Source organism: Atractosteus spatula, chromosome 20, assembly GCF_055471065.1.
Source record: "Atractosteus spatula isolate fAtrSpa1 chromosome 20, fAtrSpa1.hap1, whole genome shotgun sequence".
In the NCBI taxonomy this organism is placed as follows: Eukaryota; Metazoa; Chordata; class Actinopteri; order Semionotiformes; family Lepisosteidae; genus Atractosteus; species Atractosteus spatula.
The window spans coordinates 12,203,775-12,216,985 of record NC_142725.1 but is presented as its reverse complement, the minus strand read 5'-3'; the positions used below and the strand labels follow the sequence as shown (position 1 = coordinate 12,216,985).

The window sequence follows — 13,211 nt, the reverse complement described above, 5'->3', positions numbered from 1 at the left end:
TTGTAACACTGTAGTCATACATACATTGTGACGTACTCAGTACGAATCGGTACATGGTCTTGTCCGTATTACTTGTGCTTTCATTATTCAGCGAAAAGCTTTATCTGGGGCATTTCGGATTTTAAAAAGTGTACTGTAACGGTGCAAACGTTATGTAAAATGCCATAGTTCACAGTACACTGGAAAGTCCTTATTGTACAAATATTACACAAAAAAAGATCAAAGTTTGTTTTTCTTAGAAGGTAGTGCAAAGTAACACTTTATTGCTGGTATCAGTTTATTTGGGCTTCTCAACCCTGGTCATCAGAACCCTTGTATCTGTGGGTTTTCATTTTTTTTTATGAGCATTCAATTCATTAAACCATCAACTCAAGGAATACGGTTTAACTCAACTATTCTGTTTTTATGAAGAACAGAACCTGCAATCTACATGTTCCTGGCAATTGACAGTAGTAATGGAATCCTAATGGGAAGAACTGTTAATTCAGTATAAGGATCCAACGACAGAAGTAAAGAAGGAAAGAACAGCCAAACACAGGCCTATGATTTACCCCAGCTGTGGACAAAATATTCAGAACTCCAAGTTAGACGAAAGACGGATTTTATCACCTCCCAGGCCAGGGCAGAGCCCAGATCTCAGGTCTGTGTGACAGCAGTGAAACCAAAGGAATGTGCTGCTTAGTCTCACACACCCTCATCAGGACCTCCATTGTAGAGGGATGGGATGGTGTTTTTGTCAGACTGGATGGGTTTTCAGAAGGTACAAGAATGTGCATTAAACTTGCACAGCTTAAGGTATTAGTGGAGAAAAGTTCAATTACTCTGACATGGTACGATCTGGTTTTTAGATTGAGTATATTTCTTTGTCCATATACTGGAGTACTAAAATATCTCGGAAATCGCTACAGTTACAGTGCAAGCTTCTGAAACTGACATCTCAGCAATGCGACTGTTAAGTGTGAGATTATATTTTGTGTTCTTTAAAAATCTGAGACTCCGAGGTCAGTTGTCAGACCTGTATTTTTTTATTAATAAAAATTAATCATAATTCCTTATACTTATATACTGATTTTCTGGACACATCATTCAAAGTGATTTACAGGTAATGGGGACTCACTTCCACTACCACCAGTGTGTAGCCTTAACTGGATGATGCAATGGCAGCCATAGTGCACCAGTACGCTCCCCACACACCAGCTCTCAGTGGACAGGAGAACAGAGTAATGAAACCAGTTCATAGATGGGGACTATTAGGAGGTCGTGACTGGTAAAGGCCAGGGGGGAAATTTGGCCAGGACGTTGGGGTAACACCACTACTCTTTTTGAGAAACACTGTGGGACTTTTAATGACCACAGAGAGTCAGGATCTCAGCTTTACATCTCATCCGAAGGACGGTGCCTTTTTACAGTATAGTGTCCCCGTCACTATACTGGGGCATTAGGACTCACACAGACTACGGTGTGAGCGCCCCCTAGTGGCCCCACTAACACCTCTTCTGGCAGTAACCTTAACTTTCCCAGGAGGTTCACCTCATTACCAACAAGCTCTTTAAGGGAGCACCAGAAGATACAGCCACTGGTATTTTACATTACGTGGAAATTACTAAGGTAGTAGATATTACCATATATAATATGGATTTCTATAAGAACACATATTCCAGGACTAACCTTCAAATTACATCTGGTCTTATTCAATCAATCAAAATATTGCCTAATATTTTAAGATTTCTCTGTATATTGCGACATTGGAGAACCGCAAATGTTGCAATACTCAGCTGTTTTTTTTTAAGGTAAATATTGAACATTAATTAGTGATGACATTATTTAATCCAATTAATTTCTCAGAAATCCATTCATTTACCGATTTCATCGCCTGAATTCCGGTTGCTATGGTTACGAGAGGAGAAGCAGCCGAGCGCATCTAACGGCGGGAGCGCGCACCGGGAAAGCGAAAGGCTCGGAGCGCGTAACACAGCTCCAGTGGTGCTGATGCGGCATCTGTAAGAGGGCGCTGGGAAGACTGGGGGAGAGGCAGAAAGGATGTAAGGAACAAGTCAGAGAGGAAAATGAGGAAGGGAGGGAGTGACGTCGCCATAGAGACAGGGAGACGGGGCAGGGAGAGAGAGGGGGAGAGGATGAGGAAAGCTGAGACATAACTGCATCAAAGACATAGGGAGAAATTAAAAAAATACATAAACATTAGAGAAGAGCAGGCACCTAAAATGAGATATTTGTCTATAGAAACAAAGAGTATGCTGTAGTTAAAGACCTGAACCCCAGAAAAAAAAGGTAATCTTCTTTCATTCATGTTTAATTTGCACGCTTTGTCCCGGTGAGGAACAGAGCAGTATATTCGTCTGCATAATCTTCACTTTGCAATACAAAGTGACAGTTCACAGAGCTTTCCACGGCCTGCACAAGAACACGGTTCGGATCTGTAGACACACCAGATCCTGGGCGGTCCTCAGCTTGCCTGGCATGCGTCCGCGTGTATTAAATACTTATAAATAAAACCGAGTATTTAATAGATTGTAGCACGGTGTTACGGCGATAACCTCGGCTTCAAAGTTTGTGGCATTCCTGTTTTTTTCTCTTTCTCTCCATTGTAGTTTTATAATAGAGCGAATACTGAAGCATCCGGTCTAAAATGAAGTACGGTTACGGCGCCGTTCTGAAACAGACATGAGCTGCTGATACATTGTGAACTGCTGCTCTCAGCTGATGTGAGCACATGGGATTTTGCGCGCCGGCAAGTGAGCGGTAGATATTGGCTTCTGCATCCCAACGCGAGGGGACCGGCAGCAGCCAAATCGCCTCCACCCAGAAGCGTCTCTGCTTCTTTGTTTCCCGGGCTGCACGCTTAGCCCGTCCTGCGCTGTCCGGGGAATCCGGAATAGCCTCACCCGTGCAGGGGTGCCAATCTCCTCGCTCTCCCGGTCCCCCCCCCCCAAAAAAATCTGCAGTTTCATCGTGATGGCTCGTGTCTCAGCCGGACACCGCCGCAGCGTTTCCGGCCCCGAGCGAGCACGAATTGGCGGAATCCAGGAGATGCAGTTGTCGTACATTATCAGTAGTGTGCTGTTAAAAATGATTCATTTGGGCTTTAGATTGTAACGTATGGTAAGGGCATTAGACTTGCAAGCAGCAAACAAGTGCTCGTCACTGGCATAAGGTAAAAACGGTTTTCAATAATAATAATAATAATCTGCGCGTCCATTGCAATTACTGGTGTAATTAGGAGTGTGAACTGTAATCGCTAGGAGATGGTTTAGCGTGAAGTAGTAATTGATGGTCTCTTATACGGTCTTTAACGTCCTTGCGTGCTCTGTTTTGTATTGTTTTATATATACATACATATTTGTGTGTTTTAATGAATGCAGCTGATGCTGCTCCGCACCTGTGAAAATGCGGGTCCCATCTCCTGACTCAGCAGCTCTCACGAACAGCGCCTTTCGCTGTGACAGCAAGACGGACACATGCCGTGACGGGAGTATATTTGCTGTCAGTGCTGGGAATCAGAACGTGCAATCTTCACACCGTAGGTCTCACAGGGCACAAATACAGCAGATGAACGACCGATCGGCCGTCCTGATCTGGACTTGGCATTTTGTTTTAACTCCGAATTGCTATGAATTAATGTAGCTGATGGCAGACCAAGCCAACATAATATGACCAGCAGAAAATGATTCAGACTAAAGATATTGTGCCGTTCATTCATAAGGGCTGTCATCTCCTGTCTGTGTGCAGCTATGATGTCGTCCCCTGGGGCGGGCACACCGAGCGATGCCCTCCTGCCCAGTCCGGGGGCCCCCTGCGGAGCAGCCTGGGGCTCCTCTGGCTTCCCGTCATCCACCACCCGCCACCTCAGCCACCGCGCCAACAACTTCAAGCGGCACCCCAAAAGGCGGAAGCTGATCCGGCCCTCGCCCCCTCCGCCCCCCAACACCCCCTGCCCCCTGGGGCAGCTGGACCTCAGCGAGCTGCCCCCGCGGCGCACCTTCCCGGAGCTGCTCTTCAACGGCTGTATCCTGTTCGGCATCGAGTTCAGCTACGCCATGGAGACGGCCTACGTCACCCCCGTGCTGCTGCAGATGGGCCTGCCCGACCAGTTCTACAGCCTGGTGTGGTTCATCAGCCCCATACTGGGTAACGCTGTGCCCCTGGTGCTGAGAGAGAGTGGGAGGGCACTGGCGAGCTGTACCCACACACTCCAAGTGCAGTGCAAACCGAGGAACACCTAGAACGGGCCCACACTCTTTCAGAGCATAAAGAGAGGATTTCTCAACAAAGCATTTTAAGACTTTTTATCTTGGACGTTTATTAAATATTTGCTGTTCTTGTTCTTAACATCCTGCACTGCATGGGGTAATCAACTGTGTCAGTAACCGCTGTGGAAGTGTTTTTGTGTTCTTTTGCTGTATGTCTATGAGCTGTGTTGGCAACTTCATTTCCTCCTTAGGGATTATTAAGGTGTGCTGTATTGTTAAAGGGTCAAAGCGTGATTCGCTGTGTATGTCCGGTCTCCCCAGGATTCCTGGTCCAGCCGATCCTGGGTGCGTGGAGTGACCGCTGCACTTCCTGCTTCGGCCGACGCCGGCCCTTCATCCTGGTGCTGGCCATCGGTAAGGACACGCCCTCACTGCGATCTCGCGGTGCAGCCCTGCGGCTGGTCAGCTGATCAGCCAGTGGTCACGTGACCAGCTGCGCTGCGGTCCAGTGACGGAATGAGTTAACTTTGCACAGGATCATTCTCGGATTTTGTTTGTGGCCTAATTTATAGCTTAAAACATATTGGAGCTGTCGAGGCAAATGCGTCTGCACTGGTCGACATGGTATCCAACATGAATGTCCTGGAGCAGCGCCTCAGCAGGTCCTTATCTTTGGTTATTGCACTGGAGTGAGTTAATCCGTGTTTGTGTCTGTCTGCCCTGTGATGGGCTGGCGTCCCATCCAAGGTGTTCCCTGCCTTGTGCCCGTTGCTTGCTGGGATAGACTCTGGCTCCCTTGTGACCCTGAATTGGAAAAAGCCATTAGAAAATGGGTGGATGGAGTTTAGTCTTAGATAACACAGTGTCTTAATGCATAGTCCCAAGCCAGCAGTGAAACCAGACTTGACATCTCTATAGGCAGGCTTGTTAGTTCATGCCATCAAAAGCCCCAAACCACTTGCCAAGCAGGTGGTTTCCTCCCTTCTGATTCCCATAGTGATCATAGGCTACTAGGAGATGATACCTTCTCAGCTGAAGTAATCTAAAAGCTGATAGACTATGAAATGAAATTTCCAGGACGTGATTCTGTTATGATGATTGCTCAGTGAGTGTGTGGGGTCTGTGATTTCTGTCCTCTCCCCTTTTCTGTTTTTGACTCAGAACTCTGGAGAGTTATGTTGCCAGCGGAAAATGTCATCCTCTGTATTGATTACTCCTATGAACCCGTAGTAACCAGCCTGATCATCTCCCCGATTCCAGGGGCGCTGTTTGGCCTGACGCTGGTGCTCAACGGCCGGGACATCGGGACAGCGCTGGCCGACACTGCGGCCAATCACAAGTGGGGGATCGTGCTGACCGTGTGCGGCGTGGTCCTGATGGACTTCAGCGCCGACTCGGCGGACAACCCCAGCCACGCGTACATGATGGACGTGTGCAGCCCGGAGGACCAGGATCGCGGCCTCAACATCCACGCGCTGCTGGCAGGTCAGGATGCACGGCCCTCGTCCCTGGATTTCAGAGTCTGCCCCTGTAACCATTCCAGCCCTGAAGCGCCTCTGCTCCACACACGCAGGTCCCTTGTTCCTGCGCTGTCAGCTGCAAGCAAACACAGTTTCAGTCAAACAGCAGCCTGCTGTTTCCTCGCTCTCTCCTCAATAACCAGCTAGAGACAACACTCTGGTATATGGTCTCACCAATTTGAAATATTGATAATATTCTCCCAATTTTTAAAAATTACAGTACCTCACTTTAGTTAATCTGAGCACTGTGGTGCCACAGAAAGGGCTCTTTCATTCACGGTCGCTCATGAATTGGTACAGTGGATTTCTTCAGAAATCAAAAGACTCATTACTGGTGAATTGTGGGTTCAAGCACCTGCTGCAGGCTCTTCTGTTGTGCCTTCTGTTGGGCACAGAACTTGACATCAGTTGCTCCAGTTGCCCCAGATGTATTAGTGGGAGCCAGCACTGCCATAGCAAGGGTAATCCCTACCCCAGACCAGCATCCCATCCAGAGGAAGAGTCACGTGCTGTCTCCTCCGCTTAATGTCACAGAAAGCAGCTCTGGCCTGATGAGCCAAAGCAGCTTGGATATGGGAATTACCTTTCTCCCTGGCAACTAAGCCAAGCTCTTTTGTGTGCCATATGCCTTTGAAAACAGTGTGTTCCCAGTCATACTGGCTCGTGACCACTGGATCTTTGGAAGTCCAGAATCCACTGATTCTTCCTCCGCTCTGTCCCTCTCTCCAGGGCTCGGTGGCGGCTTCGGCTACGTGGTCGGCGGCATCAACTGGGACCACACGGAGTTCGGGAGGTCACTGGGGGGTCAGCTGAGGGTCATCTACCTCTTCACCAGCATCACCCTTATTGTCGCCACGGCGATGACACTCACTAGCATCCCAGAGCGGCCCCTGGCCCAGGCACATCCCCTGAAGCGTCCCAGGAACACGCTGAAGAGCCCCAGTCTGCCCCTGCCCCCCTCACCCCCTGTCCCCCCCGGGCAGGCGCAGGTGGACGATGGAGAGGGGAATAAGGACGTGAGGGCTGCTGGGGAAGAACTCCATAGCTACCAGTGCTATGAGCCGAACCCCTGCCAGCCCGACCCCCTGGCCCTGTCTGTCAGCACCCACACGCGACTCTACGCTGGCCTCACCAGCCCCCTCTCGCCTCTCAGCCCGCTTACGCCCAAGTACGGCAGCTTCATCAGCCGGGACAGCTCCCTCACCGGCATCAACGAGTTCGCCTCCTCCCTCGGGACGTCCTACATCGACAGCGTGCTGATCGACTGCTATACAGGACAGCAGACACCCCAGCCACCTGAGCCCGATGGCTGCACCCACCCTCTCCCAGCGGGGGACACCCCTCCCACTCTTGGATCGGGGGGAGGCCTGCCAAGGGGAGGCAGCTCAGGGATCCTGAAGCGCCCCCAAAGTCTGGCTCTGCTGGACGACACTCTGCCGCCCACGGGCCCTGGGGCAGAGAACGGCCGCAGGAGAACTGTCACCTTCAGGCAGCAGGTCAGTCTGAAAGGGCGGGGAGGAGGAGGGGAGTCTTCCAGCTTGTGCAGATCATAGGAGTTTCTCATCGTTTCAATGTCAGCAGGGGTTGCATGTTATATCTGAAGTGCATTTTACACTTGGGCTGCACGATCACGACAGCATGGTGGCCTCAACTACCGGCAGCAGGCTCTTGGGTTCAGGTCCAAATTCCGGGTACTTGTCTGAGAGGGGTTTGCATCTTTTCCCTGTGTTTTCTGTGAGGAGTTTCCTCAGTTTCCTCCCACCTTCCAAAGACTCTAAGAAGGAGTCACAGTGCTGGGGCCCTGGGTTCAATTCCTGGGGCCCTATCTGCGTGGGGTTGGTATGATCTCCCTGTGTTCGCGTGGGATTCCTTCCACAGTGTGAAGACATACTGGCAGGTTTATCGACCTCCAGGAAGAGTGGCCCTGGGGTGAGTGTGGGCCTGTCTGTGTCTGTGCACCTGACCTGTGATGGACTGAAGTCCCATCCAGGGGGTTTCCTGCCTTGTGTTCGTAGCTCCCCTGTGACACTGAATTGGATGACTTGTACGAAGTGGTTAGAAAATAGGTGGATAGCTTTAAACTTGTTTAATATAGAATTAATTAATATAGCTTTAGCTAATTAATATAGCTATATTTAATATAGCTTAGAATATAGAACAAAAAAAGCTTGAGGGACTGAATGGCCACTTCTCATTTTGGAACATTTTGGAATTACTGTTAGTTCCTTTATCTCCCATTTTAGCACAATACTTTGCTTTCCACCCTGTTTTAGTTACATGAATGTGGGGTTGCCCTTATTGAACGAGGAGACCTGAAGATGCATAGGTGTGCTTAGTATCTCTGCATTTGTGAGCGCTCTCTTTACCAGGCATGAGCTTTAAAATAAATGATTCTGCCCGTTGCTGCTTTAACAACCAGGCAATCTGTGGTCAGTCTGACAGCCAGGTGAGTTTGGATAGTCATCTAGCGCAGAGCAGTTGAGATTCACTTTGCTGAGCAATAGGAAAAAATCCCATGCTTTCCTCAGTCAAAGCTTAGGTACAGAACTCAAGTTTTCAGAGACCTTATGTCTCGGTCCTGATGTGTTTCTTCCTCTTTGTCCTGTCTGCCCTGCCCCAGGTGGCAAACATCCTCCTGAACGGGGTGCGCTACGACAGCGACCTGAGCAACAGCACCGAGGTCCCAGACACTCAGCTTTCCATGAGGGTGCTGTGCAACGCCATCTACAGGATGCCCCAGCCACTGCGCAGTCTCTGCACCAACCACTTCCTGGGTAAGGGTCACCCTCACACAATGGGCTCTGTGTGTGTCTGTGGGGTCGCGCTGGCGTGGGGGGCTCACAGCTGTCCGTCTGTCACTCAGGCTGGCTGTCCTTTGAGGGGATGCTGCTCTTTTACACCGACTTCATGGGGGAGGCGGTGTTCGGGGGTGACCCCAAGGCCCCCCACGACTCAGAGCCCTACCGGCTATACAACAGTGGGGTCAGCATGGGCTGCTGGGGTATGTGCATCTATGCCTTCAGTGCTGCCTTCTACTCTGGTAAGACACAGGCATTAACACAATTTACTCCTGTCTTTGTGGGGGAGGGCCATAGGCGCTCATTCTATTTCGTCTTCCTATCCTGTACTACAAAGAAATGGGCTGTAGATCAGTAGACCTGAAGCAATTATGTCACACTTCAGTTTAGTTGTCTGTTGTAGCTGCCTATAAAAATGTTTTATTAATGTTAGAAGTGGTTATTTGTACAGTTAAAAAGCATTGACAACAGCTAGGAATCATTACGTACCTGTAAGCCTAGAGGCAGGGGTGTGGTTCAGGCAGGGGTCGGGATTAGATTATGCTACTACCATGCAGTCTGCAGCAGAAGCACGAAGGAACGAGTAGTTGTGAAGTACAGGGCTGAAAAGCTGAAAGACAGAAGGAAAAATGTTTTCGTTTGGCAAGCTTTCGAAACATGTCAGTAGAGGGGTGGTCATTATCACAAATCTGTCTTTCTCTGAAAACCTCATCACTATTTTTCATTTAGAAAACATTTAGAGTGCATTTACAGCCACTGATCTTAGTGGTACCCGAATGCTTCTGGCACTGTCACGTTTAAAGGACTTTAAGGCGGATATTGACACTTTCAAACTTAGCAAATGCCACCTGGTGTATGAAAAAAAGTCCTAAATAAAAGTCATTCATGTTGTGGGAATGTACCTATGTCACCTGTACCTATGTCCACCATATACTGTACTTATATAGGAACATTTTCTCAAAGTTTGTCCACACATTGATTGTAAGCCTTGTGTGTGCATGCACTCACACAGAATAACAACAAGGCAGCAAGGAGTAAGACACAGTGCTGACACTGTGCTGAAAATATACCACATTGTAGTCATGACGTTGGTACAAAACCATGCCACGCCCTGCTCAGCTAGGACATTTTGGTGCCAGCACCCTTCTCGGATGTTGGCACTGTGGCATGGTCTTGCCCACGCTGCACTGTCTGTAAAGCTCTCACTGTCACAAGGAACAGTTCTGAGCAATACAGCCTCTGAAACGTGGCCAGTCGCTGCCACTACTACTGTAGAATTGCATTCAATTAAAAAAAAATGCTTCCCAGTTACTTGAAGAAAACAAACCGAGGGAGCATTAAAATTTTCAATGACTGATTTTTGCGATGGGTCATGCTCAAGCTACAAATTATACCTACAGGAAACAAACCCAATTTCAAACCTGAGACAACAGCAGTTACCGTGGTTACCCTCATGCTGCGTGTTTAGCGTCACTATCTTGTATCCAGACACGGTGACACGGGTGTCGGGGGGAAATGTCCTCGTTGGGGTTTGTCACTCTGTGGCACTGACAGAGTGACAAACAAACAGATCGGCCCACTACCCGGCCAACTGCAAGTATGCCTTCATCTTTTTCACTGCTAACATTCCTCCTCCTCCTCTCTCTTTCCTTCTCTGCTCTTGTTTTTCTCCTGCTCCTGTTCCTCTCTCTCCGCCCGCCCCTCAGCGATCCTGGAGAAGCTGGAGGAGCGTTTTTCCTTGCGCTCCCTCTATTTCTTTGCCTACTTGGCGTTCGGGCTGGGCACGGGCCTCGCCACCCTCTCTACCAACCTGTACGTGGTGCTGTCCCTGTGTGTCACCTACGGCGTCCTCTTCTCCTCGCTGTGCACCCTGCCCTACTCCCTGCTCTGCGAGTACTACCAGAGCCCGCAGGTCAGAGCCGGGCCCCGCTTGGGGGCCTCTTGTGTCTTTGTGGCCTGGTCCTGGCTGAGTCATTGCTGAGTCAGGGCAGCCAGAACGTTACTAAGAATGTGAGAAAGATTGCCCGAAAACTGACGAGAGGGCAGGAGGGGGATTCGGCACGTCTTTCCCAGCTGGTTTTGTTAGTTAATTGATACCCAGCTGTTCGGTGAATCTTTCTCCAGGCGCCCACAAGTTGGCTTTGGGCTAGGCTCTTCTAGGGCTGGCTTTGTCAATGCTTTCTGGGGCTTTTAAATAGTCCGATTGAGTCCTTTCATAGTCTCGCCTGCCCAAGGCTAAACAAAATCAGTACCTGTCTGCAACCAGTCAGGACCCCATCAGGCAGAGAATGAACTTTGTTGCTCATCTTTGAAATTATTCTGAAGCCACAATGTACATTTTGCAATGTGGCAACACGCTGTCAATTGTTAGCAAATATGTGTAGGACCAACTGAAAACAACACATCACCCCAAATAAGGAACAAATCTGCATTTGTAAATATCATTTGTAGACTTCCTATGAAGTCTAGTGTATTACAAAGGCAACTGCTTGTAATCGGTTAATTGTCAAATGAGACAAAAGGTTTAGTGTACGATTTAATTATTTTGTTCATAAGGTTCGATCTACATCGCCTTGTCCTGCAGATTGTGGAACTGTCTGGTTATTTTATCCTACAGTAATATCTGTATGTGTGTAATTTAAGCAGCAGCAGTGTATTTAGCTATACTGGATGTGTGTCTGGTACTGTATGTTTTGTAACGCTGTGTGTCTGCCTGTGTCGCTCCAGTTCACAGGCTCCACAGAGGACGGGACGCGCCGAGGGATGGGCATGGATATCTCCCTGCTCAGCTGCCAGTACTTCCTGGCTCAGATCCTGGTCTCCGTGGTGATGGGCCCCCTGACCTCGCTGGTGGGTGGAGCGAGGGGCGTGATGTACTTCGCGAGCGCGATGTCGTTCGTAGGCTGCCTTTATTCCTCCCTGTGTGTGGTGTACCACCTGCCCCCCCCGGACAGCGACCCCCCCCACAGCGAGGCACAGCCCTTGCTCATACATATCTAGAGACTTCCCTCCCCACCCCCTCAGGGAAGACTGTGCCTTGCACAGCTTCATTCAGCCATCTTCCTTAGAGCACAGACAGACAGGCCTCACCCTCTCGCGCTGAGTATCGGCCTGTTTCTTCACGGGTGACAGGAATATATACACCACTGGTTTGTGTGGGAGTCAGACATTCTGATTTGTGTACGCAGACGCATCCTCACAGCCAGGTCTTGTCTGTGTATTCTTTCATGCTTGATTTTTGTGTCTCCCGGTTGGTCCACCCCTGTATGTGTCCAAAGTTCTCATCATGCTTAGAAAGCAATACCGGGGCTGTACTTTTGTATGGGGGGGAGGATGCCAAATGCTGATCTGTTGCTCTTAAATAAAACGAAAGGCCTTACAGCACATTTGTTCAGCTGTTGCTGACTACTTGGCTGTTACTGTATGGGTTCCAGCTGCTGAAAGAGAAGTACTGTCTCCCTGACACTGTGTAGCATGAAGCTGTTTTCTGGAGCCCAATCCTCCTTACTCTTGTCTCCCTCACCGACCTCCTTGACCTGGTGGAGAATTCTGCTCTGTTTGTTGATCTGTCTGCCTCTGAAATGTTTCAACTCAGTCCGATTGAAAGAAACCATCTGGATTCCCATTAGCAGCTTTCCGTTCTCAAAGTGTCTCTGAGCATCTGTCTCCCTGCACTGATCATATACACGTCCAAGAACACACAAACACACTTATACACGTGTAGAAAGTTATTTTGGAGATTATTAGGAGGACAGGGAACTGCTTTGAGAGTTGCTAGTGGGTCCAACCACATAGGACTCGAACTTTTTTGCAGTCATCACCCAATTCATGGCCTCAGACTGATCCTTAACACCTGAACACCATGCACATTGACGGAAGCTTTGGTGGAGACTTCCTTCAGTGTTGAAAAAGCATGCTGTTAAACCTTTTAGGGGGCATTCTAATTGAGGGGCATTCAGTCACAATGCCACAGCAGCTCCCACCATTGACTCCCTTAGCCTAGCACAGACACCAAATGTCTGAACCTGTGAAATTGCAGTGGATTGCTTTATACATTTGTCCAATATCCCTGGGGTGTAAAATAACAGCAGGTCAGGCTGTGAGATGCAGACATGGGCACTTGAAAAGTCACCATCTGAGTTACGAGCTCTCTACAGAAAGGGCTGCCCTCAGAGCACTAAATGCTATCCTGAAGATCTTGCCCTGTGCCGGTTGTCTTGTCTCTGGCTTCCTGTACACAGTGGAACACTCATCCCAGGCACTATTCTCATCGTATCTCACACACTGCTCACACACAAATGCCTTGCTTTAAGGAATGTTTTATTCTGAGCCTCTGGATTGAGCTTCAGATTTTTTCTCTGAACACCGAAAAAGTGGATTATCAGACCTGACTGCATTAATCAAAAAAAAAACCTCTTTAGCAGCAGAACTCTCTCAAACATTCCTTAAAAGCTGTCCATGGTAAGCCATTTTTTCCTCAATACTTTTTTAAAAAATAAAAGCCATTATTTTATTGCGTTTTCTGTTAGTAGTACAGCTAGAAATTATTTATTTTATTATTTATTATAGATATACAAATGATTTATGTACCTTGTTTTGATTTAAATGTATCATTTTCAAATAAAAAATACCAGTGATTAAATAATCTCTGTGTGCATAGATTGCCCTTCAAGACAGAAAGGACG

At 48.5% G+C, this 13,211-nt stretch overlaps 1 protein-coding gene across 1 annotated transcript; it reads left to right on the top strand.

Annotated features, from left to right (window-relative positions):
• The first annotated feature begins 3,749 nt into the window (after positions 1-3,749).
• On the top strand, positions 3,750-11,526 carry slc45a1 (solute carrier family 45 member 1). Its single transcript, XM_088938215.1, has 8 exons — positions 3,750-4,146; positions 4,530-4,622; positions 5,469-5,693; positions 6,458-7,224; positions 8,349-8,502; positions 8,592-8,768; positions 10,233-10,438; positions 11,254-11,526. Exons 1-8 carry the CDS (start codon positions 3,750-3,752, stop codon positions 11,524-11,526), a joined length of 2,292 nt encoding a protein of 763 aa, XP_088794341.1.
• Positions 11,527-13,211: the final 1,685 nt, after the last annotated feature.

Excerpts from the sequence above, each read along its gene's own strand:
- slc45a1 (XM_088938215.1), top strand. The coding sequence starts at position 3,750 with ATGATGTCGTCCCCTGGGGCGGGCACACCGAGCGATGCCCTCCTGCCC. Across the intron at positions 4,147-4,529 it reads GTTCATCAGCCCCATACTGG|GATTCCTGGTCCAGCCGATC; the intron begins GTAACGCTGTGC and ends CGGTCTCCCCAG. Across the intron at positions 8,769-10,232 it reads CAGTGCTGCCTTCTACTCTG|CGATCCTGGAGAAGCTGGAG; the intron begins GTAAGACACAGG and ends CCCGCCCCTCAG.